The 22,529-nt window shown below is 40.2% G+C and overlaps 1 protein-coding gene across 2 annotated transcripts; it reads right to left on the reverse strand.

The window, feature by feature from the left end:
• Nucleotides 1-14,572: 14,572 nt before the first annotated feature.
• On the reverse strand, nucleotides 14,573-22,518 carry Kcnv1 (potassium voltage-gated channel modifier subfamily V member 1). 2 transcript variants are annotated; one of them, XM_013115250.3, is made up of 4 exons: nucleotides 22,347-22,518; nucleotides 20,746-21,557; nucleotides 19,356-19,885; nucleotides 14,573-16,292 (listed from the first exon to the last, which is right to left on the reverse strand). In XM_013115250.3, the coding sequence occupies exons 2-4, from the start codon at nucleotides 21,216-21,218 to the stop codon at nucleotides 15,781-15,783; spliced, it is 1,515 nt and encodes a 504-aa protein (XP_012970704.1). In that variant the 5' UTR covers nucleotides 21,219-21,557; nucleotides 22,347-22,518; the 3' UTR covers nucleotides 14,573-15,780.
• Between the last annotated feature and the right edge of the window lie 11 nt (nucleotides 22,519-22,529).

A 22,529-nucleotide genomic window follows, 5' to 3' on the forward strand; every position in this document is an offset into this window, starting at 1 on the left:
TTTCATTTAGACTACCTTCATATATGTATCTATTTTAAGAAGTGTCTCGTGTATTAGGTTTCCATATTTCTCCTCAAATGACCCACAATTTTAGCTTTATCTTTTTGTATTCCATTCCCTCTCCCCCTTTCCCTTTTTAATCATCTCATTCTAGTACCCTATCCATCCCTCTGTCCATCCACCCATCTGTCCATCCATCCATGCATTCATCCATTACTATAGGATGTCATGGTGTATTTAGTATGTATCCTATCTGGTTATTCTCAGCTTGGATGTGATTTTCTTCGTTGTGAAAGTTTTGAGACATATACTTGAACATATCATAAGATTTGTTCGTTGTGGAATTTTCCTGTCTCAGATTGCAGGCTTAAGGGAAGAAGATCTCAGAAATATATTTAGTGTACACACTATCTATGTGGTTTGTGACTACAGATGTGACCTTTTGTTTTGATCAATGCTTGCCAATGTCCTTATCAGGCTTGGTGCTGAATACCTTCTGTTCTTCCATTATCTATACTGATATCTGAAACACTCAAGGAGTGGCACCTCTACTTCCCATTCTCTAAGAGGGAACATCTACATACATTATTTAACTCTTTTTCCTGTATGGTAGAGTTGTCGTTTTTTACATCTTTATTAATGTATTCAATAATTAATATCAGAATGGAGTCATGAATATTTAAGTTATAGATATGAAATACTCTTGACTCATTCTATTGCGTGGAATGTGTCAGTGTTAGTCATTGGGGAATTATACATTAGTTAAATTCTATCACCCATGGACAAAGATACTCGGTATGTGAGGTATCTTATTTGGGTGGGGCTTATGATTTAAACATCCCTTTTTTGTAGTTTTCTAGAACTATAAAATATTCTGGAGTAACCTTGTATATTTTCTGATGAAGTATTAGAGCTAACTAGTAACAACTGAAAAATAGCATGGGAAACCAATATTGGGAACTGGAGAGATGGCTCAGAGGTTAAGAGCACTGGATGCTCTTCCAGAGATTTCTGGGTTCGATTCCCAGCAACCACATGGTGGCTCACAATCATGTGTAATGAGATCTGGTGCCCTCTTCTGGTCTGCAGACAAATGTGCAGAAGATTGTATACATAATAAGTAAATAAATCACAAAAAGAAAGAAAGAAGGAAAGAAAGAGAAACCAATATTGGTTACTAGGCATACTCAGGTGTTGAGATGCTGTTTTTGCTAGATTCTTTTATTTAATAGGATGATGAATATAGATCAAGACATATATTTGTTTACAATATATATGAATAACATGTATTACCGCTTCCCACTGCATTGTATTAAACATGCCTCTATCTTGATATGTCTAAACTCAAGTCACATGGTTCCTTCTAGTCTCCTCTTCTTGTTTACCTCTGTCAGTGGGAACCTGGCTCAAACTAGACACTATTCACTTCCTTAATAATTAACTTACACTATAGTTGCATATTAAATACATCTATAGTAACCACCATTTACTGCTTACTGGTTTCACAGGAAACAGCTTTAACAATTATATCTCAACCATTTCATCTTTTTCTTTCTTTTGTTTATTTATATGCAGATTCTGCTACTATCTTCTGAATTCCTTCCTGTGATCCTCTGATATTCTATTTAATAATTTAAAATTTACCTATACTAGTTTGTGTGTGTGTGTGTGCATGTGCGTGTGTGTGTGTGTGTGTGTGTGTGTGTGGCTTTATATCGATCAAGAATAAATATTTCATGCATTTAATATCATCACATACAAAAGAAGTTCACTGTGTTGTATGTTTACTGATTTTTTTATGGGCTCTATATCTTTGCATTTACCAGGATTTAATTTAATTGGCATCTCTCAATTAGCCATGTTGAACTCAATTAAATTCTCATTCTTCAACATACTCGTTTCTTTATAGATATTCCCCTTTAAGGTGAAATAAGTTTCCATTTTATAGACGGACTACAATTTATTGATAGTTTGGCCTACTGAAGAATATCTTGGTTGTTGCTGTCTTTTAATGATTATGAATAAAGCTGATAAAATATTTGCATTCAGATTTTAATATCATACATTTTTAATAAGTTTGAATAAATGTAGGAGAAACTGCGACCAGCCTACCCAAGCCACAGTTGCCCTGTCCTGGTGCAAGGCCAGCCAGCATGAACATGTGTGAATGCAGCAGGCACTTCCTCCCTGAGCCAAGCCTGCCTCTACACCCATAGACTGCTGACATAGAGACACCTGACACAGAGACACCAATGAGGAAAGGACACACAGCAGAGTCAGCCGCCTGAGCCAATGGGACCTTGGGAGGGGGTATAAAGTCAGGTCTAACTTCCTTAATAAATGAGTCTGCAGCCTGCTCTGCTGCTCACTGACTCCCAGCGCCTGAGTCGTTGGTGCTGTGTCTTCTCACCCCCTCCCCCAAGGGGTGTCCGAGCAGGGTCAATCCCCCCCAACAGATAAACATCTGAAATGTGATTGTTGGATCGTATGATAACGCTCCGTTTTCCTTTTTAGCTAAGAAACTGCCAGTTTATCTCTGCACGTGGCTGTTTGCATTCCCACCAGCGTGAACATGGGGCCTTACTAACTCAATATTTTGACCATTTCCTGTGTCGTCCTTGAAATTGCGGTAGCTCCTGATTTTGGAATCCAACTAGGTGGCCTCTCTTAGGTTCCGTTTGACAGAGGTTGAGTCAAAGAAAATGCAATGCTTTTATTTGATGGTAGTTTTAATAGTATTAACATTTAAATTGCTGAACTCCTGGGAAAGCAAGCTGTGATACAGATAAGCTTATCCATGTATCTGAAAGAAATCAGAGAAAAGCAAACAAACAAAACACTAAACAAACAAACAAAAACAGACTTGCCTGAGGAAGAGAGAAACTGCAGAAGACTACTATCGCAGACTTGACCCGTGACTCTTAACAATTTTCCTGTTGCTCTGCATTGCAAATGCTGGACTTGGCAGTCTCCCAATAGTGCGAGCCAGTTCTGGGCACACCCCACACACTAACACCACACACACACACACACACACACACACACACACACACACACACACACACACACACACTCACACACGTAGCTGGTTCAGTTCCCCTGGAGAACACTGGTGAACACAGTAGTCATCTGTCCTGGTTTTAAGCATTTAAAAAAATACACTGGTAAGTTCAGATAAGCCTGAGTGATTATGACACTACACATCCACCGTAGCACATTTAGGTATATCTATTTGTTATTGCTAAAAGCCCGTGTGATGATAGCTTTGCTTCCCAGTTTTGAGTGTCTCTCATGTCTGCTCCAACTCAGATATTTCTGGACTCCTATCATAATTCAGGAAGACAGCATCATTGGCGGTTCCTTTTGTTATACTGGGGACTGAACCTAGGACCTCACATAGGCTACACAAGCACTATTCCAGTGAGCAATATCCCCGGGGCCCTGGTTGCTCGTTCTTAATTATTTGCCTTGTAAATCTCTTTGGAAATCCAAGAGGTAATTACTGCAAGACTTAGACGTGATAAGCTGGGGACTTTGGTGGTCTGAGATCATAATGTGAAGAGAAGGGAGCCTTGCAGCATGTGGTGAGTAAGTCTCTGTCATTCCTGGAGCCTGAGTTTCTGACCTGTGATCTTTGCTGGTGTCCCTTAGGTAACACCATCCCCCATAGGTGAGGCTGATTTGATAGATGGCTTGAGTTGAGCATTTTCTTTCTCTTACATCAAAGGCTATGGTGGGCTGGATTTGGCTGCTTCCCTTCTGATAGGGCAGCATCAAGAGGTTCAACTGTGGGAACTTAGATGATTTCCTGAGCATAGATCCTATACTACTGTGGGTAGCGCCTAGAACTGTCTCCCTCTGGATTTCTAACTGTCAGCCTTGTGGACTCTGAGCACACTGGCAGTGGCTGCTGTAATTGTCTCTTGCTTTCCCAACCATGGGGCGCGATGCTGCCCTGCGTCCCACTTTCTTGTATAGCTTCCAGAAGAGCAGTTGCGTTTTCATTTCCCCTAGTTTGTCCCTTGCGAGGACAGAGTCTCACACGCAGAAGAGAAAGGGAAAATCCCATAGTGTCATTTGTAAAACGGCAAAGCAATCTCTGACAGGAGTATTTAGTTTCAATTGTATTATTATTACCAGGAATGAAAGTAAGGCCATGTTAGTGTTATAAAATCAAAACAGCACATAAGTTTGTAAAACTTTCTTACAATGTTCAATGACTTTACCAGTAGAAGGTAAAATTTACTTGCGCTAGCTCACACACACACACACACACACACACACATGCATGCATACTTACAGGTCACACACATACATGTACATACTCACACACTGCATATACACACACACACACACACTGCCCAATACACACCACACATACACACACTAAAAACAGCACAGTTTGTCCACACGAAGGCTGGATGCCGAAATCATGTACCATAAAATCAAGAAATAGGGTTGAGAAAGTCTCCTAGCTAACATACATTTTCAGCACACAGCCTGCCAGGTCCTGGGCCATTGCTTATACAACCTGCTGCGGTGAAATCTGCCCTTACTGAGGTCTCAGATCCTAGCTCCTGCCCCACCTTAGGATAGCCCATTCATATCCATCTCGTTCCATCCTAGTCTACTCTACCCATTACATCGTGTAACATCCATCCTAGTCTACTCTACCCATTACGTCGTGTCCCATCTACTTTACTAGGAGTAGTAACGGCCAGAACCCAATAAATTTAAGACACTTTAGTGATTTTTACTCTGCTTCCAGTGTCTCTTACATGCTAAAACCATTTATGTCGTCTCCAAATAGTGGGTTAATGATCATGTGACCATCGATAAAAGCGATCTAGCCTTGGTGTTAAAGTGATAGAAATAACTTTATTATATAGGCTAAAAAAATAACTCCAGAATTTGTTTTTTTTAATAAAACTTACTTGAATCTAACCTGAATATATGTGATTGTTTCATTCCATAACACATTCTTTGATGTATAATTTTTTTTGATGTATAATTTTTTTCTTCTTTAAAATTAGGAGTAAGGCAGAAAAAGAGCTATTATTAAACTATCCTTTCCAGTTCTGGTATGGATTGGACAAATTATGCCACAATACTTTTCTCAGTATGGTATGTTAACCTGCTCTTAAAGCACCAGTTAATTAGCATATATTTGAATAGGAGCAAAGTCCTTGTGAAAGTGTCATATGTAATTAAATGATTGTGTCTTGCTCTGCGTTTTACAAGATAGTTCTAGAAAATGTGCCAGCACTATGTGAAAGATGATTTTGCTAATTGGATTCTCATATATAGCTGCTGAAAAGTCTCCGAGGTTATATTTATGATATGATAGACGCTCAGTAGAAGACAGCCTTATTTGTACGGTGAAGATGTGGAGTTAAACAAACTGGAGTCTTTGATTTCTTTAAACCTGTAAAAGGTTCTTATTGATCCCTATCAATATTGTTGTTTTGAGACAGTACCTTGAATTCATATCATGGGCAGACGACTCTGTCTTTGAACTCAGGCCATCACCCTGCTTCAGTCTTCCAAGTGCAGGTATTACAGGCTTGAGCCTGGCTACTATGCACAGACTTTTTACTTGTGTGTTGCTGGAGATTGAATAGAGGGTCCTGACAATGTTAAAGCAAGTGCTGTACTCCTGAGATACATATATGTTTAGCTCATTTTAATTTCAATTATACATGTCACCAGTATTCAATGCTCAAGCTACAGTAGTTCATACTTTCATATACCTCAATACAAAAGAAGTTTTGACTAATATATATTACACATATTTTTAGAGGCACGATATATCTCAATACCATGATGTTACTGGATGTTGATAAAATCATAGTAGTTAATATTCTGTCTTCTTGCCCTGACTTTTCATGGAGAGTCTTTCATTCCCCTTTTCTTGTTATAAACAACATGAACAATAGATTCATGTGAACTATATATGTTATGGCTTCTGGGTTGGGGTTTTTTAAATAGGATTCCTGAATATGCATGTGAACATGTGTTCCTTTCGCTTTTTGTTTTTGGATTTTTCTTGTCTTGTTGTTTTGTCACATTCTGATTTGTTTGGTTTAATTTTTCTTTTTTTATTATTATTCTTTGCATGCCTGTTTGTTTTTCTAAGGAGAGACAAAAAGGGTGAGGATCCTGAAAGTAGGAGAAGCAGGGAGAAGCTAGAATAAGTAGTTGTAGAGAGAAACCATATTCAGGCTATATGGAAATAGATTTTCAATAAAAAATAAAATTCTTTGATAATACCTTTATATATATTATAAAATTAACTGATCCATTATTAAAAATTTTTAAATAAAATTTACCTATATCTGATCATTGTATGTTGCATATATATATTTACCCTGCCCCATTGAAGATATAGAATTATTGTGTGTTAATTATGAATTTACCGTATTAAAAAATAAGTTGCATTGTGATTCATGGGTACTTTTTTAGAAAGCATTTCCTTGGTTATTTGAAGAAAAAACAAATAATAAATTGCTAAATAAAGCTCACGTGAAACAAGAAGCTGTGAGTTCAGCTTCAGGTATAAGAAAGGTTTTGACTCGCACGCTTGTGTCATCTCTTACTTTTCCTGACAGCTCGTGGTCAAGGTAGTACTATGGTCTGTAAAGCTCTTTTTTTATGACTCCAGAAGAGAGGCCTGTTGAAATAAATTTTCTCCACAGTTTCCATAGCAACTATAACTGTCTTGTATTTTCACATGCACCATTTCGAATGAGTTGACAATGATAATTATAGACCACTTAAGAGAAAACAGTTGCTATACAGCACAGACAAGAGTAACGATGGGGTTTTGGAAATATTGCCCTAGTTTAGAGAAACTGAAATTACTTTTCAAGAAGATTTGGCTTTCTTAGGCAGATAGCTGAAATTCAAACTAAATATTCTGCTTGAATACTGAGATGGTTAGCGGTGGGCATCAACGAACCTGTCTCTTGCTTGAATTCCAAAATCACATTGGTTAGATTGGTTAGCCATGAGTTTTCATGTATCATTCAGTTTTCATTTATATATATTCCTTTACTCAACTGTCAAATCTTTAATTCAATTATTATTTCTTTTGATATAATTATTTATGACATTATATATGCATGTATTCAATTCTCTTACTATTTTCTTTTGCCTATTAAGCCCCTTAGATTATGAGCCCCCCTTTTTAAAGATGAAATAAAGAAATAAAGTTTCATATAATTGGGAGTATCCACTCACCAGTGGAAGATAAAAAGAAATTGTAAAGTTAATTATTGACCCTGTTATTTCAGGTTGAGCCGCATTGTGTTATTATAAGCTAAATATATTTATCTAACTCAGTGACCTTACAAGAGTCCATAGGCAAACATAAAAGGACTTTTGAAACCTTGGGTTACTAAAAGTGCCCATTAAAACAGTGTCATGCTGAGTATGATGTTAATAGTTCAGAAGAGAAGAAAATAGGATGGAGATTGTTTTGAAAATTCCTCTGCTATACCATTTTTATCCATTCTCTGTCTTTAATAGCAGATGGAAGTGGTAATACTGTGTATCATAAGACTTTAAGCAAAATGTTTTCTCAAATGAAAATGTTTGTTCAAGTCTGCCAGAATTTTATTTATCATTTCTTTAGGACGGCAAGGTGTAGTGGGGAGAATAATGTGCTGTGATTGAGTGCTATATGTAGTGGGGGAGGCAGAGGATGATGAGAAGGTGTTAAGAGACCAACAGCATTGACAGTTAAGTTCATTCCATCTACTGTTTCGCCCTGAGCTACTGCTGTCCTGGGAGGCTCAAGGAATTCATGAAGAAGCTGGGCCTGGACTGCCTGTAGAGAAGTTGGGAAGCCACATGAACAGGTTGACTATGTTGCATAGCAAATGCACTGCTTGGACCTCCTCTTGCGGGGAGTATAATTGACAGCCTAAATCAGCTGTCATCCTTCTCCAGCAACAATGTAGTCCCATTTCTAAGAGTCCGGCCACTCCTTAGTGGCTACCATTGCTCAAGGCTGAGTCCATTAACCTGAGCCAATGTCTTAGAACTTCATTCATAACAGTCCTTTCCTCCTTTCTCTGTCCTCATCACAGTTGACAGATCGGATCTAGGATCTGAAGATTCTTCTGGATTTTCTGACTTTTTTTGTTTTTGCCCACAAGTTCACATGCTCATTGAATACCTTGACCATTATCAACAAACTAGTAACTACTTCTCTTGATCATCTTCTCAGAAGTTTTTCCCCTCAGAAATTTTGAAGAAATGTCAACAGTTTTGCATTTGACATGCTAACTGGGAAGTATTTATTAAATATCTGCTGAATTAATATGGGCAGTGAGAGGAGGTGTCTGGTCTCAGCATGGAAATTTAGGAGTTGACTAAATGTCAGCGATTTTTTTTAAAGCCACAAACCAGATATTTTATCAAGTGAAAAAAAGTATACATGAAAAGGAGCAGATGAGTAAGGATTTGGCTCTAATGGACCATTTCATCCCAAAAAGATGAGTAGTGAAGAAGGGTAAAATTAGGTAGCTGTAAAGAGCTGTGAGTCAAGTGAAGAAAGGGTTTCAAAGAAGCAGCCATAATTAGCCTTGGAAAATACAGCATCAAGCCTGAGCACATATGACTGATGTTAGCAGTGCTGGGGTCACTGCTGGTCACAGAAACCCTGGTTTTACAGGAGATGTATCAGTGGGAGACTAATGAGTGGCTTTTCAAGAAACCAAAAGAAACACTAAAAAAAAAAAATGGAAAAAACTGGACATGGAAAGTACTGACAAGTTTTGCTCATGAAGGGGAGCAAAAAATTAGATGAGTTTTAGGTAATGAGTGATCCAGAGAGTTAATTTACTGATTTTTTTTCCATTTCGCTCTTTTACAAATGGGAACACTAGCATAGACTTCTATGCTGATAGGGATGCCCGTGGGAGAAGCGAAAAGTGATGAGTTGCTGGGGAAAATGGAAAGATCCTGGGGCAATCACTGCCTGGGATTGGAGAGAGACGTGAGACAGCCAGCCTGACTCTTGTTATAATAGAAAGGAAGAAGGAAGAGCAGATGGAGGTGGGTGGGTAAATGTGGGCGCTGGTTCTTGTAGAATGTCTCTTTGATGATTCAATTTTATGAGTGAAGGAAGAACCAAAGGGAGCTGTTAGCGGTCCCGATGCCTTGGGGAGCAAACGGGCTCAGGAGGTGCAGTGTGATTGCTTACAAACTGAAGAATCCAAATGGGATCGCTTGATGTGAAGAGGTGTAGACAGCAGCCTTGCCTCCTCCTGTAATCATTGCCTTCTCTATAGGGAAAGACACAAGGAGGCTTTGGAATGGATTCGATTGGGATGGAGTGGCCCCGGCTGAATGCCAGAAAAGCGGGTCAGTGGAAGCGAGGGAGGGAATAAAGAAGCGACTATGGTATGTGTGAGTCAGTATCCAGTATTCCATCACTCTAAAAGTATTCCATGTACATAATTGCCCATGGCACTAATTGATGAAGTTCTCCTCATAAGTTTTTCTTGAGTATACAATCATGGTTTACAAAGAGGATTGAGGATACTTTGTAAATGGCTGGGTTTTCTGTTTGTTTGTTTTGTTTTTCAAGACAGGCTTTCTCTGTGTAACTTTGGAGCCTATCTTGGCACTCATTCTGTAGATCAGGCTGGCCTCAAACTCACAGAGATCCTCCTGCCTCTGCCTCTCAAGTGCTGGGATTAAAGGTGTGCACCACCAACGGTCAGTGTAAATGGCTGACATTAAGGGAGGCAGCATTTGTCAGCCAATAATTCTTGGACTGAAACTGAAGAACTGATAAGATGAAAATTAATGCCTGATGTTTCAGAGGACCAGGATTTTCATGTTAATGAAATAAACTTACCTCAAGACAATGATTTGTTGAGGCAGCTTGAATTAGCCTACCCATTTTCTGTAAGAGCTAGTCAAAGGATTATAATGGGAACAAAACTTTTGCAGAGCAAAGGTTTTGATCTTTTTGAGCTCCTTGGGAATTCTACATTCCTTATGTCACTCTTATACATTAAAATGATCAGCAAACCACCCCTTGTATATATTTGTACATATATGAGAGAAACAACAAAACAGGAATTTGATGTGACTCCTGATAGGTAGTACAATTGCTTTTTGCTAAGTTTAATCATTTCACTGGGTGCATTCAAAGTTTTTGCTGAATTTTATTTAGTGTGGGTGTGTAACTATATTCTTCCCTCCAGCCTGGTTCCTGAGTCACATCAGTCCCAAATGAACATGCAGGACGCTGTATTAATTATGAAGCTATTGGCTGTTGGCAAAATTTCTTCATGGATAGCTGACTTAACTATTTACCCATAATTACTAATACATATTTTTATAAGGTCTTATCTTACTGAGAAGGCCAGACTTATGTCCTTTCCTCCCTCTCCTCCTGGGATCACATGGTGACCCTCTACTTTGGACTACATTTCCCAGAATCCTCCTCGACTCCTAGGCCCATCTATCTTATTTCCCTATTGGCCAACAGTGCTTTATTTATCAACCAATAGGACAACATAACACAGAAGGACTTCCCCCATCATGAGGATGACACAAGACTGACACAGGAGTGTTGATGGATATAAGAACACAACCTTTAGGGGTCAGTTCTTTCCTTATGTCATCAGGGTACCAGAGTCTTCAACTTAGGTCATTGGTTTTGGCAGCAAATATATATAACCGCTGAGCCATCCAACTGGTCTAATGGGGAAGTCCTGTGTATATGTCAATAAAGCACTGTTGGTTAATAGGGAAGCAAGATAGGTGGGACTAGGAGTCGAGGAGGACTCTGGGAAGGAGAAACACAGAGAGACATCATGTAGCTGCCATAGGGGTAAGAAGTCCGGACCCTTTCCTCCAGTAAGGAAATACTTAGATTAACAATTATGGGATAAATACTTAAGTCAGAGCTAGCTAGTAAGAAACAAGCAAGGCCAACAGCTTCATAATTAATACAGCGTCTTGTGTATTATTTGGGGACTACAATGTGGCAGAGCCCAGGTGACTGGTGGGGAAAAACCAAAGCAGCTGGCATGGAAAAGGTTTCCCTCAACACTGGTCCCTGAAATGTTTTTAATTTGTGTTCCCCAAATAGCTTAAAGAAAGACAATAATTTATTTATTTATGATTTCTAAATAAATTCCATATTGTTTTATAGCAATAATTCATAAATTTTTGAAGAACGCCAAATGTTTCCACAATTATGCAGATAGAATAGAGTTCTCATTTGGTTTATCTTAAAGTTAAAGCATGTTTGCTTATATGTATATTCACTGAATAAATACACTGGTATTTTATAAGATACAAGATTCACTTTAGCAATTGTATTATGAATTATCTTAAACTTTTAAATATTTTTAGAAATATCTGTGTCTTGACCAAATTTATATAGTTAGTAAATCATACTTGTAGAAAATATTTTAGGATGTTCTCTGTTCATGTAAGTTGATATATGTATTGGCATATACATATATTTTTATAATAAAATATAATAAGATTTCAACTCTTGATTATTCTAAAGACAGTTAATATTTGTGCTATCAAAGCTATGAATTCTCCTACAACTGTTTTCTCGAACACAATCCCATATCTGCAATATTTCTCTTAAGGCTCAGTGAACATATGGGAAAAATATGAATGAGATTTTAGGACAAGTTTTTTCAGAGTCAGGTAGATTAATGTTTCCCTGACTTTGCCATTTGATGTTTGTGTGGTATAGGTAAGTTCTGGTCTCCCAATTTTTTGTCATTTTTGTCATTTGTCTTTCCCACATGTCCTTGGATAGGATATTAAATATAAGAGAACAGGATGTGTTCTTGATTAGCCAATGATCTCTAGTGCTCAATACTCACAGGATTTTTAATTAAACATGTGTTGAATTGATAAACAGGTATAAAATAAGGGACTAGGTGGAAGGGTTGCATCTTCCTAGTAAGGGTAAATAGAATAGGTAGTTATGGATGGACTGGGTGGAGCAGAAATGGGAGGACCAGACGAGGGGAGGGAGGGAGCCCTGACTAGACATCTCTCATCAGTAAATGGAGGCAGGAACGGATTATATCTAATCTAATGTAGGCTAAAGGGACCCCATGGGAACCTCCAATAACACAGACTATTGACTGCTCTCCACAAAATGACAGTAAGGCCATCCGTATTGCCGAAAACAACAATTCATTGAACACAGCAAAGTCAAGATGCTTCCTACCTAGAGCCTTTACCACTAAGCACCAGCATACTCTGTGTACTACCAAAGGGGCAAAAAGGTAAGCATCAACCTAGCTACAAGGCCTTCAATGTACAATGGTGACCTGCTTCAAGGTATGCCACTGCAGTAGTGGCACACAGCTTAAGAGCAACCAACCACACCTGCCTTGACTCAACACCTACTGCATGAGATAGAAGCCATCCGCAACACTGCCGGGGTGGCCAAAGATCATGAGACTAATAGCTCAGACACCTAAGGGGAACAGCGAATACTACCGTTTTCCTTAAGGAATGTAGAACAAATAAAGACACCCAATGACATTCTGTTTTATTCATAGATCTGTGCCTTGCTCAGCCATCCTCAGAGAAGCTTCCTCCCCTCAGGGCTCAGAGCACCACGTGGAAAAAGAGGCAGAAAGAGTGTAAGAGTCAGAAGAGATGGAGGACCCATGGCCTGTTGACACAGTAGGACCCATGCATATGAATTCACAGACACTGTGACAGTGTGCCTGCACAGAGCCCACCTGGGTCTGCACCTGATGGGGTCCCTCCCAGAGCCAAGAGGCCAATTTAAAACATGCCCCATTGCTAACCCAGAAGCTATCACTAACTGATGGCCACCCACATGAAAAACCAGTTCTCTCCGTTGGAGTCTCACTGGAGAAACAAACCCAAGGCCCAGCAGTAGATAGCAAACACAAAACAAAATTAAGTAATACCCTTGGAGGTTCTTTGTCTCATAATGTCCTGTGAAGGGATTCTTTTTTTTTTTTTTTTTTTGGTGACCTTAGGGATACTTTGTGTATATGTTATGGATTCTGCTTTTGTGTTTTGATGCCAGGAGTGGTTTTGTGTGTGTGTGTGTGTTTCCTGTGGCATGTTTGTTTTGCTGTTGTTGCTGTTGTTGTTTTCAGCTCATTTCTTGTTTGTTTTATCCTACTCTTATTTGTTGTTGTTGTTGTTGTTTTTTGAGACAGGGTTTCTCTGTGGCTTTGGTGCCTGTCCTGGAACTAACCCTTATAGACCAGGATGGTCTCGAACTCACAGAGATCCGCCTGCCTCTGCCTCCCGAGTGCTGGAATTAGAGGCTTGCGCCACCACTGCCCATTGTCTTGTTGTTTTTTTAAAATATTATTTTATTATTATTCTTTATATGCCCATTTACTTTCTAAGGGAGAGCAGAAATGGTGTGGATTTGGATGGGAGGAGGGTGAGGAGGATCTCCAATGAGCTGGGGGAGAGAAAACCATGATCAGAATATATTATCTAAATAAAATCTATTCTAAATTTTAAAAATATTTTAGGAGATACAAAAACAGTAATTATATAATTGAGGTATAGAGGAAACCTACAGATTATACTTCAGCAACAATTTTTACTAGAGAAATTTCTAGAAATCTCAGAGTAAATTTGTTTTCTGTCTCTGACATTTATCGCACATTTAGGCAATGGACTGATTTATGTTGTGGCCGGCAGTGCCCAGACTTGCTCTAGGGTTCATGGCTTTTTGTAAGATAAATATTGTTGGATGTGGTGGTGTATGAATTTAATCCCAGCACTTGGGAAGCAGAGGGAGGCAAACCTGTGTGAGTCTGAGGACAATCTGGTCTGCATTGTGAGCTCCAGGCTAGCTGGGCTACATAGTAAAAACTGGTCTTTAAAATAAAGGACATTTATTTTTAATATTACTCACTTTTTTGTAATTTTCTTATAGTATTCAGGAGAAGCACAAACAAGTCAAGTAAATTAAAGAACCTAAGGATGTAATTTAAAACTCATGGCATCTAAATTTAAGCATGCTTCTGTGGCATTAAATTTTATATATCTAAAATAGGAACATATTTAAAATCAATGGCACCTTACCTTGCATATTTAAAATCAATTGGCACTTTCTTGCTTGACAGGTAGTTTTCTAATATAGTAGGATGCCTTAAATACTGTTGGTGAAATAGGTAGCCACATAATAAACAGCATGCTACAAGTGATCAAGCCATGTATTAAGACAAAGGGCTATCTTTTTCTCTTTTTGAAACAGGGTGTTACCCTGCCTTCCAGGTGTCCTTGAACTTGCTATGTGGTCCAAGTTGACCTTGAACTTGCTATACAGTCCATGCTAGCTCCAAGCTTATGTTTCTTCTGTTTCGGCTTCCCCGTACTGGAATTATGGATTTGCATTACCACCCCAGGACCCAAAGCAAAAGTTCCTTACATGCCCATTACCACCTACTTCAGCAGGATATCATTTGTTTTGTCCTAATTCTATCTCCCATGAAGCTTTGATATTGTAGTTATTCCATATGTATGCATATGTATTTCATGTATATTTGTCTTATAAACAGGAAGAGTAAGATTTCTATCCCAGAACCAATTTTATTTTCTTTAGGAACTTTATTGCATACATCAAGAAAGTAGGCAATGAGGGAATCCTTTGTTAGACTTTTGAAAATATTACTTACTATTATATTAGAACCAGGGTTATTTCTTAGCTTTAAAACTTTTGGCTTTAATTATATGCCACATCATTTAGGCATCGTATTATTACCATAAACACTGTCAAAGCACCTGCAAAGTCTGAACATTTGTTATTTACCTCCACAATCAGAAAGCTTTCCACAATATTTTTTAACAAATAAAAAGATCTTCAAGTTCATCTAACGATACCTTTCAACATATTTTCGCTTATAAAAAGACTATCCAATCTTTTCAATGAATAAAGTTAGGATCTTAACGACTTCACTTTTCCATATTCATGATTTCATGATTTTGAAGGCATAACTTAAATAATTCATCTGTAATGAGACATTTTACAAGCCATCTACTTTTCACAAATGACTATGCTGCTTTCTTCTTTACACATCGCACTTAACTGGGATGATGAAGCTTTCTAGGCACTTGAAGCCTCACCTACTGCACTCTGAGCAGTCTGAGGTCCCTTGCAACTGGAGTGGTGAAAGGCAGAGCCCTGTCCATTTGGGCCCAGTGATTAGCACTTGATGGAAGATGAGGTACCCTCTATAACCACCAAGGTTGAGTGTTTGCTTGCAAAGCCTATCGTTATACTCAACAGCTTTAATTTATAGAGAAAAAGGTAATCTATTTGGAGAATATTTTCTAAATAGCAAAAAGATGTTCAGTATATTTTTAAACATTCACTCATTCCCCCCCCCCACTCTGGGCTGTTCAGTTCAATTTCCAGTAAAAAAAAAATGCAAAGGTGGGAAAACCTAAAAACAATGACACATGGGTCTTTAAACTTTGATGTATGAAATTATATTAATTAATGGGTCTTTAAACTTTGATGTATGAAATTATATTAATTAATATTTGAAAATCCAGACATGTGGTTCTTTTCCCAAATGATTTTGGTTGTATTAATTAGCTATGTTGAAGATAGGTGTGTCAAAATAATCAGTAGTTGCTAAGGAGATGTTTAGTATTCGGAGAAAATCAATACACCGGGAAGAGGATGAGAAGTGTTCAGGAAACTCATCCACAGAAGCAAGGCTTCAGCAGTCCAGTCACATGGGCATAGGTTCTATAAATAAGTAGAAGGTAAATTTAAAACCAGAAATCATCTCCACCACTGCTTCTGGTACTTGCTCTCTCCCTGCCCTTTAATCGGAGCATCTCCATGATGCTCCTGGCATAGACATCTCTCAAGTTAACACTGATATACGAGTCAGTGGCGATGTTCTTGGTGAGTTTCTTGAGAGCTTCACGCTGTCTCACGGCAGCTTCCTTGAGTTTCAAGGTGAAGTAGCAGGCAGAGAAGCGATCGTTGATGATGGCGATAGGCAAGGCCAAGACCAAGATTCCTGACAGAATGCACATGAAGGCCACGATTTTGCCTGTGGTGGTGTCTGGTCTAATGTCCCCATAGCCTACCGTAGTCATTGACGTTGTGGCCCACCACCATGCACAGGGAACACTTGTGAAGGTTGTGTCAGGAATGCTTTGCTCCGCAAAGTATTCTATTGTTGAGAATATAGAAATCCCCACAGACAGAAAGAGGAGAAGTAGGCCAACTTCTTCATAGCACTGGGTGATCGTCATCCCAAGTGAGCGCAATCCTGCAAGAGAAGAGATGTTGTCAGATATGAGCATCCCTTCTCTCCTCTCCTGTCCCTTCCTACTATCCGCCCTCAAGCATGTTCTGCATAACTAATATTCTGAGCAATGTTCTGGGGGATACAATGAAGACTACGTCATGACCTCTGTTTTTCTGGAAGCTTATATGCTGGTTGGTGGGGCCAGGTTTGAAGACTAAAGAGAAATGTAACTATATTCATTCATTTACTCCTGTAATCATTGAGTTCATGCTATTTCTGTCTTTTTAATGTCAAAACAAATGAGACTGAAGGATATAGACAGAGGCCGTCTTACAGAGCTTATCACTTCCCATAACTGAAGTCCTTTGCAGGGATGTACGTGGAGGGCTCATATGATCAAAGCTGCCTTTCGATATATCATTTCAACACTCCTTTTTATCTTCATTTTGATGTTGCTCTCATGTATTTTTGCCTCTTATTTTCTTAATCGTGATAAAGATTAAAGCAATCAGATGCTTCATTGGCTGCAAACCAGAGAGGATGTGTATATTCCATGGCAATTATGTGAACAGGCAGGAGTAAATAAGGCACTAGTAACAACATAGACATCAAATGCTTATCAAGAGGACATTCTTACAAGTGTTTAATAGAAGGTTCTAGAATTCCCAGAGTACCCATTAAAAAATTCTGGTCCTTATCTCCTTTGACCATAGAAGATAAAAACTAACCAAGATCTTCTTTCATTGCAAAAATGCATAGGAATGGAAGGACTGGCGAAATTTACCAACCATGAGGAGGTACAGACCTACAGAAGCCGTCTAACACCTATAAAAAGCCTAAGTGCTAAAGAGAGCAACGAGAACCCATTATAAACCAGGACTTGAACTCACCAATGAAATACCTTTTCCAAGGTTAGAAAAATGATTCTAAGTTTGTCTTTTGAAGTCATACCAATATGACAGTACAAATAAATTGCCTCAAAAGCCCAAATCAATAAAAAGAATATTTTTTATTTTAATTCACCCTTAGAGATGATTTGAAATGTATTATAATACTATCTGTAATCTACTTATCTTGGTCTTATTATCACCTGTTTTCGAAGAGCAATGCAAATTAACTTTGAAGTTTAACTTCAAAAGACTATCCAGTATAACTTGATGATATTAAATTTTCTTTAATGTGTTTTTGCAGAATAAATTGACATAAGTATAGTGTTTAGAACAACTGATTTCACTTAAAGATAAATTATCATTCACATAACTGAATTTAAACACTCTTTATGAATACCATGTGAGAGATGTTGTCACTGTTGTGTGTCATTTTACAGATGAGGAGTTTGACATCCACAGGGCTCTATCTAGTCCAAAGTTACAAAGCCCAGATTTGTACCAAGACTGTCAGGGATCCTATCCATTATTATACAATATCTCTCAACAAATGTTCCAAATATGTGGGGGCTTATGATGCCTGTGGATATATCTACTCAATGCTGTACTTGACACAAAACTATCAAATATTTATATATTTATCATACACTTTAAATAAATTAAGGCTTTGCTAATACGTTGTACTTGTTTTAGAACTGAGAAAACTTTGTAAGGGTAACGCTGTGAAAATTACTATTATTTCCCTTTTTCTTCTTTTGGGAAAAAATGTAGCTCTCAGTGCTTATAAGCTGAATCCTGGGAAGAGTTTATAAATACTCAAAGAGAACATCCCATTATCTGTGTCAGGAAACAAAGAGTGTTACTTGTATAAGTTCTTGGAAACCCCATCATCAGATCTGTGGCATGTAAGACTGGCTAGGAAAATACAGGACTAGAATTTTGTAGGGTGACTCTTAATTACAGAGATGTAGGAAAAGAAATGGTAGGCTAATTTCTTCCCATGTTAATAGGCAGACATAACTACTACCACTCTTATAGTGGTCATTTAAATCTATCTCTGTGGACATTCATGGCAGTAGTACTCTGTAAGCACAACTGTTTGTGTGTATATACATTTGTATTGTATTGTTATGTATGCTGCCCCAGGGATTCTCAAAAACATATATGGCTCCAAAATTATTTAGCTCAAAAATAATTGCATACTTATTAAAGTGCATGGTCCAGAAAGTAATCTATGTACTAAAAGTTTACATTCTGACAGCTGGAATTGAATATTTACATTTCAAAAAACTTGTGGGAATAGTCTCATTTTTTAAGTTCTAATAACCCTAGAATATTCAACAGACAAAAAACCAACTACTGAGCATTATTCCTTTCAGAATAGAACAATTATTTTTAATTACCCTAGTCAATTTCCATTGGCATTGGCTCTCATTTTCAAGGACAGGTTATTCTCCCTCCCACCTCTGGGTTGTGCATTTTTTTCTTTAGGAATGTTCATTTGATTTTTCAAAGTTTGAAAAAATTCTCAAATACTAAGTAATGCATTTAGTTTTTGGCATCTCTTCCTTCCAAAGCAAAATGATTCTATTTATTAATTAAAAATTGGAGGAAGATCATCAACACCTGGCCATCTCTTGTCTGCCATGAATAAGAAAAACTCCTTTCTCTAGTCAAGAATAAAACTATATATATTTCTTTCTTGAAAATCGAAGACAAAATAGCTTATGGCCCTATATATGGTATATAATTTATATGCCACTTAAGTATGTTTTATGTTTGACCTTTGACAAGAATATATATGTGGCACTGAGTTATAATAAGCTAAAGTTAAAAGATGATCACATGGTTCCACAATGCCTTGAAGACAGAAAATGTGTGAGAGATAGCTCTCCACCTCTGATAACATCTTGAAGATTTTGCTTTCTAGCAGTTTTGAAGAGGTGAGGGGTGGGCAGACTGGAAGTCATTGATATGTTCATATATCTAAGGGTTTTGTTTGTGTGTTTGGCTTTCTGGGTAGAGGGGTTTCGAGACAAGGTTTCTCTGTGTAACCGTCCTGTCTGTCCTGGAACTTGCTTTGTAGACCAGGTTGGCTTTGAACTCACAGAGATCTGCCCGCCTCTGCCTCGAAAGTGCTGGGATGAAAGCTTTTAAGCAAAGGGACATGAAAAGGCATCGATGGAAATATGAGTACCTGTGGAATGCCTTCCCAGCTTTAGCATGCGAAGAGCCCTGAGGAGCCTCAAAACCTGAACCAGGCGCCCTACGTTTTCCAGCTCCTGTGTGGTGTGGCTGCCGCTCAGGCTTTCCACCAGAAGAGTTATGTAGAACGGCAAGATGGCAAGGAGGTCTATAATGTTGGGCACCTTCCGCAGGAAGCGGCACCTGTCCTTCACGCACAGGAAGCGCAGGATGAACTCCCCGGTGAACCAGCTGATACACACGTACTCCAAGATCTCCAGGAGCTGCAGGTTGAGCCAGCTTAACTCAGCTGACATCAGGGCCATGTTGACGATGGACACTGCCACAAAAATGATGGAGATGACTCCAAAGATCCTGGCTGCTGTGGAAGACCCAGGTTTCTCCAGGATGTCCCAGAGCTTTTGGCGGACCGTGGGACAAGGTCCCTGGGAGAAGTCCTGTTCACTCTCATGTTGACTTTCCTGGTCATCTGTGTCCTTCTTAAAGTCCAGCGTTTCGCTCAGCTCCTTTCTTCTGAAGTATCTTTCAGGGAAGACAACTTTGTGGTTAATTTAGAAAACACGCACAGACGTAAAAAGAGAATTAAGTTTTACAGAGAGGTCACACTTACATATGGATAAAGTATAGAAATTTATACTCATATTTTACCCGGGGTGCTCCCCGCCAGATTTCCCACTTTTGACTTTTTAAATGATAATTTCCTAGTACAAATTTATGCACGTAGGATTTACACTTAAGCAAGCAGTTTTGGATCAATGAGGTTTTGTGACTTATAGTCTGGTGACAAGAACATCTGTTTGCCACCTGGAACATTTGTGTATATAAAAGAAAAAACATCCATGAAGGAGTCATAGCAGTGACAGGTCAACAGTAAGTCAGTGTCACAACCTATATATAACCTTAAGGGCCTGAAGAGGTCCTCCAAGCAAGTTTTTCACAGTTAAAGTTCTGATTTGATGAAGGATAATAACCGAAAACCTTCCATTCGTATGTATCTTTTGAGGCACAGTTTTTCTTTCTTTCTTTTTTTTTCCTGACTCACTTAATTACCAGATGTTTATTTAAAGTCTGATCAGTCTGTTCTTCCCCCAAGAAACCAGAATATTAGTTTCTGGAAGAAATGGGGCCAGAAGTTTTTTTGTTGTTGTTCTTGTTTTTGTCGTTGTTATATTTGCTTTCCTTTTCAAGTGCCATTCACAAGTTGACTTTAGGATTCATTTCTAGACTCACACAAACGCCATACCTTCCAGTCAAGAGGCGGACACCTCTGTTTGCAAGACAGGATGGAGCACCTGTTTACACAAACCCTCAAGTCTTTATCCCTGCCTTCTTCTTGTCCCCCTCTCCCGTTTTCCCACCCAACCACCTCGCCCCGTGGGTACCTGTCCCTGCAGCAGGAGTCGATGCTGAGTTCGTCGATGCCCCAATACTGGATCTCCTGAAGGAAGGAGAGAGCGCACAGCTGCTCCATGACGTGCAGGCGACCCGTGCGGTAGTAGTGCAGGACATAGCGGAACGCCTGGGAGCTGCGGTCGAAGAAGTACTCGTTGTCCACCGGGTTGGCATCATCGCAGAGCTCCAGGGGGCTGGGGGCGGCAGCCAGGGCTCCCAGGCGGCGGTAGGAGGCCACCACCACGGCCAGCTTGCCCAGGCGCGTGTGCGGGAAGCAGGACAGAGCTTGCTGCGAGAGCACGAAGCGGCTGCCGCCCACGTTGACCGTGAGGCAGTCCCCCAGAGCCAAGGGTTCCCCTTCGCCCTCGCTGCAGAAGACGCTGGAGTCCAGCGAGCTCAGGGAGCCGCCGCTGTCCAGCGACGACGACTCCAGCAGCGGCCGGTTGCGGGGTGACAGATCCATCCCGACCGCCTTGGTCTGCGAGCACCACCAAAGTGCCAAGGCTCCGGGGCAAAGCTGGGGTTCCCGCGAGGGCGGTGGCACGGCCCCTGCTGGCGGCAGGGATCTCCCAGGCTCCCGAGGGAGAGGCCTCCCACTTGCGCACCCCGACTCCCTCCACCCCCCCACCCCCCAATCCCCAGCTTGATGGCTGGTGTCGCTAGGGAGCTGCGAGTGCGCGGTAGAGCGAGGAGGCTGGGAGAGCAGGAGTGGTCGCGCGCGCACAGGGAGCCGGTCAGGCAGTCATGTGTCGTCCAGGGAGGACACAGGCCCAGGACACACAGCCTGTCCCGGTGGCCCTTCCTAGAAACAGACAGAGCTTTCTCTCAGCTTTGGAATTGAGATTCCCCCCAGCCTACACAGTGTATAGGAGGAGCTGACAGGGAGGGAATGGGGAGATCTGGGGGGGCACAAGCAGAGAGAGACACGCTCTCTGGGGTGCTAGGGCGCGGGACTGTGACCCTCCTTATGGCCCAGTTGCAGACTAAAAGTTCTGAAACAGGCGGCGATAGCAGGATCTGAGTCCTAACTGGAGGGTTTATTATAACCGTCCCTCTTCTATTGTAAGGTATTCACCCTGCGATGTTCTTTAGGGCTGTGAACTCCTGGGGGAAACATGTCTAGGGTACGGGGCTCAGGACTTCCCCCCAATTCTCTCTGGTTCCCATCTGTCACTCATGCTAGATTTTCTTCTCACCTCCCTGAGTTTTCGAGCTCCTAGCTGAAAAACAAGGCTATGAATGCTGTGAGTTGACTTTCCAGTTGGTCCCTAAGTCTACCCGGGTGCCCCTGAGCTCGGGGGACACTCTGCACACTTGCTAAGTTTCGACAGAAGTGGCAATCTGGGCGCGCTCTTTAACACAAAGGGGAGCGCTCACTTTAGGAAAAGGGGGAAGGAGGAAAGACAAGGCATAGAACAAGCGTGGGCTGAGGCAAGGGTTTAAATAACAGCGACCCCGCGGTTAAAGGAGAAGCCAAGTTCAAGAGGTCAGCTGACATCAGCGGAGCACCTACCGGCCTCTTGGAGCTGCATCCCCAGCCAACCTGTTGGTCACAGGGCTGGTAGGGTGGGCAGGAAGGAGAGCGACTCACCTGCAACTTCCGGCACACCTGGGAGTAGCTCAGCCAGTGCAGCTGATCATGAGGCTTTCTTGAAACGTTCTGGTGTACACTTGAGAATTCTGACTTCACTCTTCTTCAGGAAGGGAAACTGCTCACAGCGCAGATCTTAGTCTGCTTTTGCTGCCAAGCTCTGCCTCTGCCTCCGCCTCTACC

This window comes from Mesocricetus auratus, unplaced genomic scaffold, assembly GCF_017639785.1.
Source record: "Mesocricetus auratus isolate SY011 unplaced genomic scaffold, BCM_Maur_2.0 Super-Scaffold_100023, whole genome shotgun sequence".
NCBI classification, from domain to species: domain Eukaryota; kingdom Metazoa; phylum Chordata; class Mammalia; order Rodentia; family Cricetidae; genus Mesocricetus; species Mesocricetus auratus.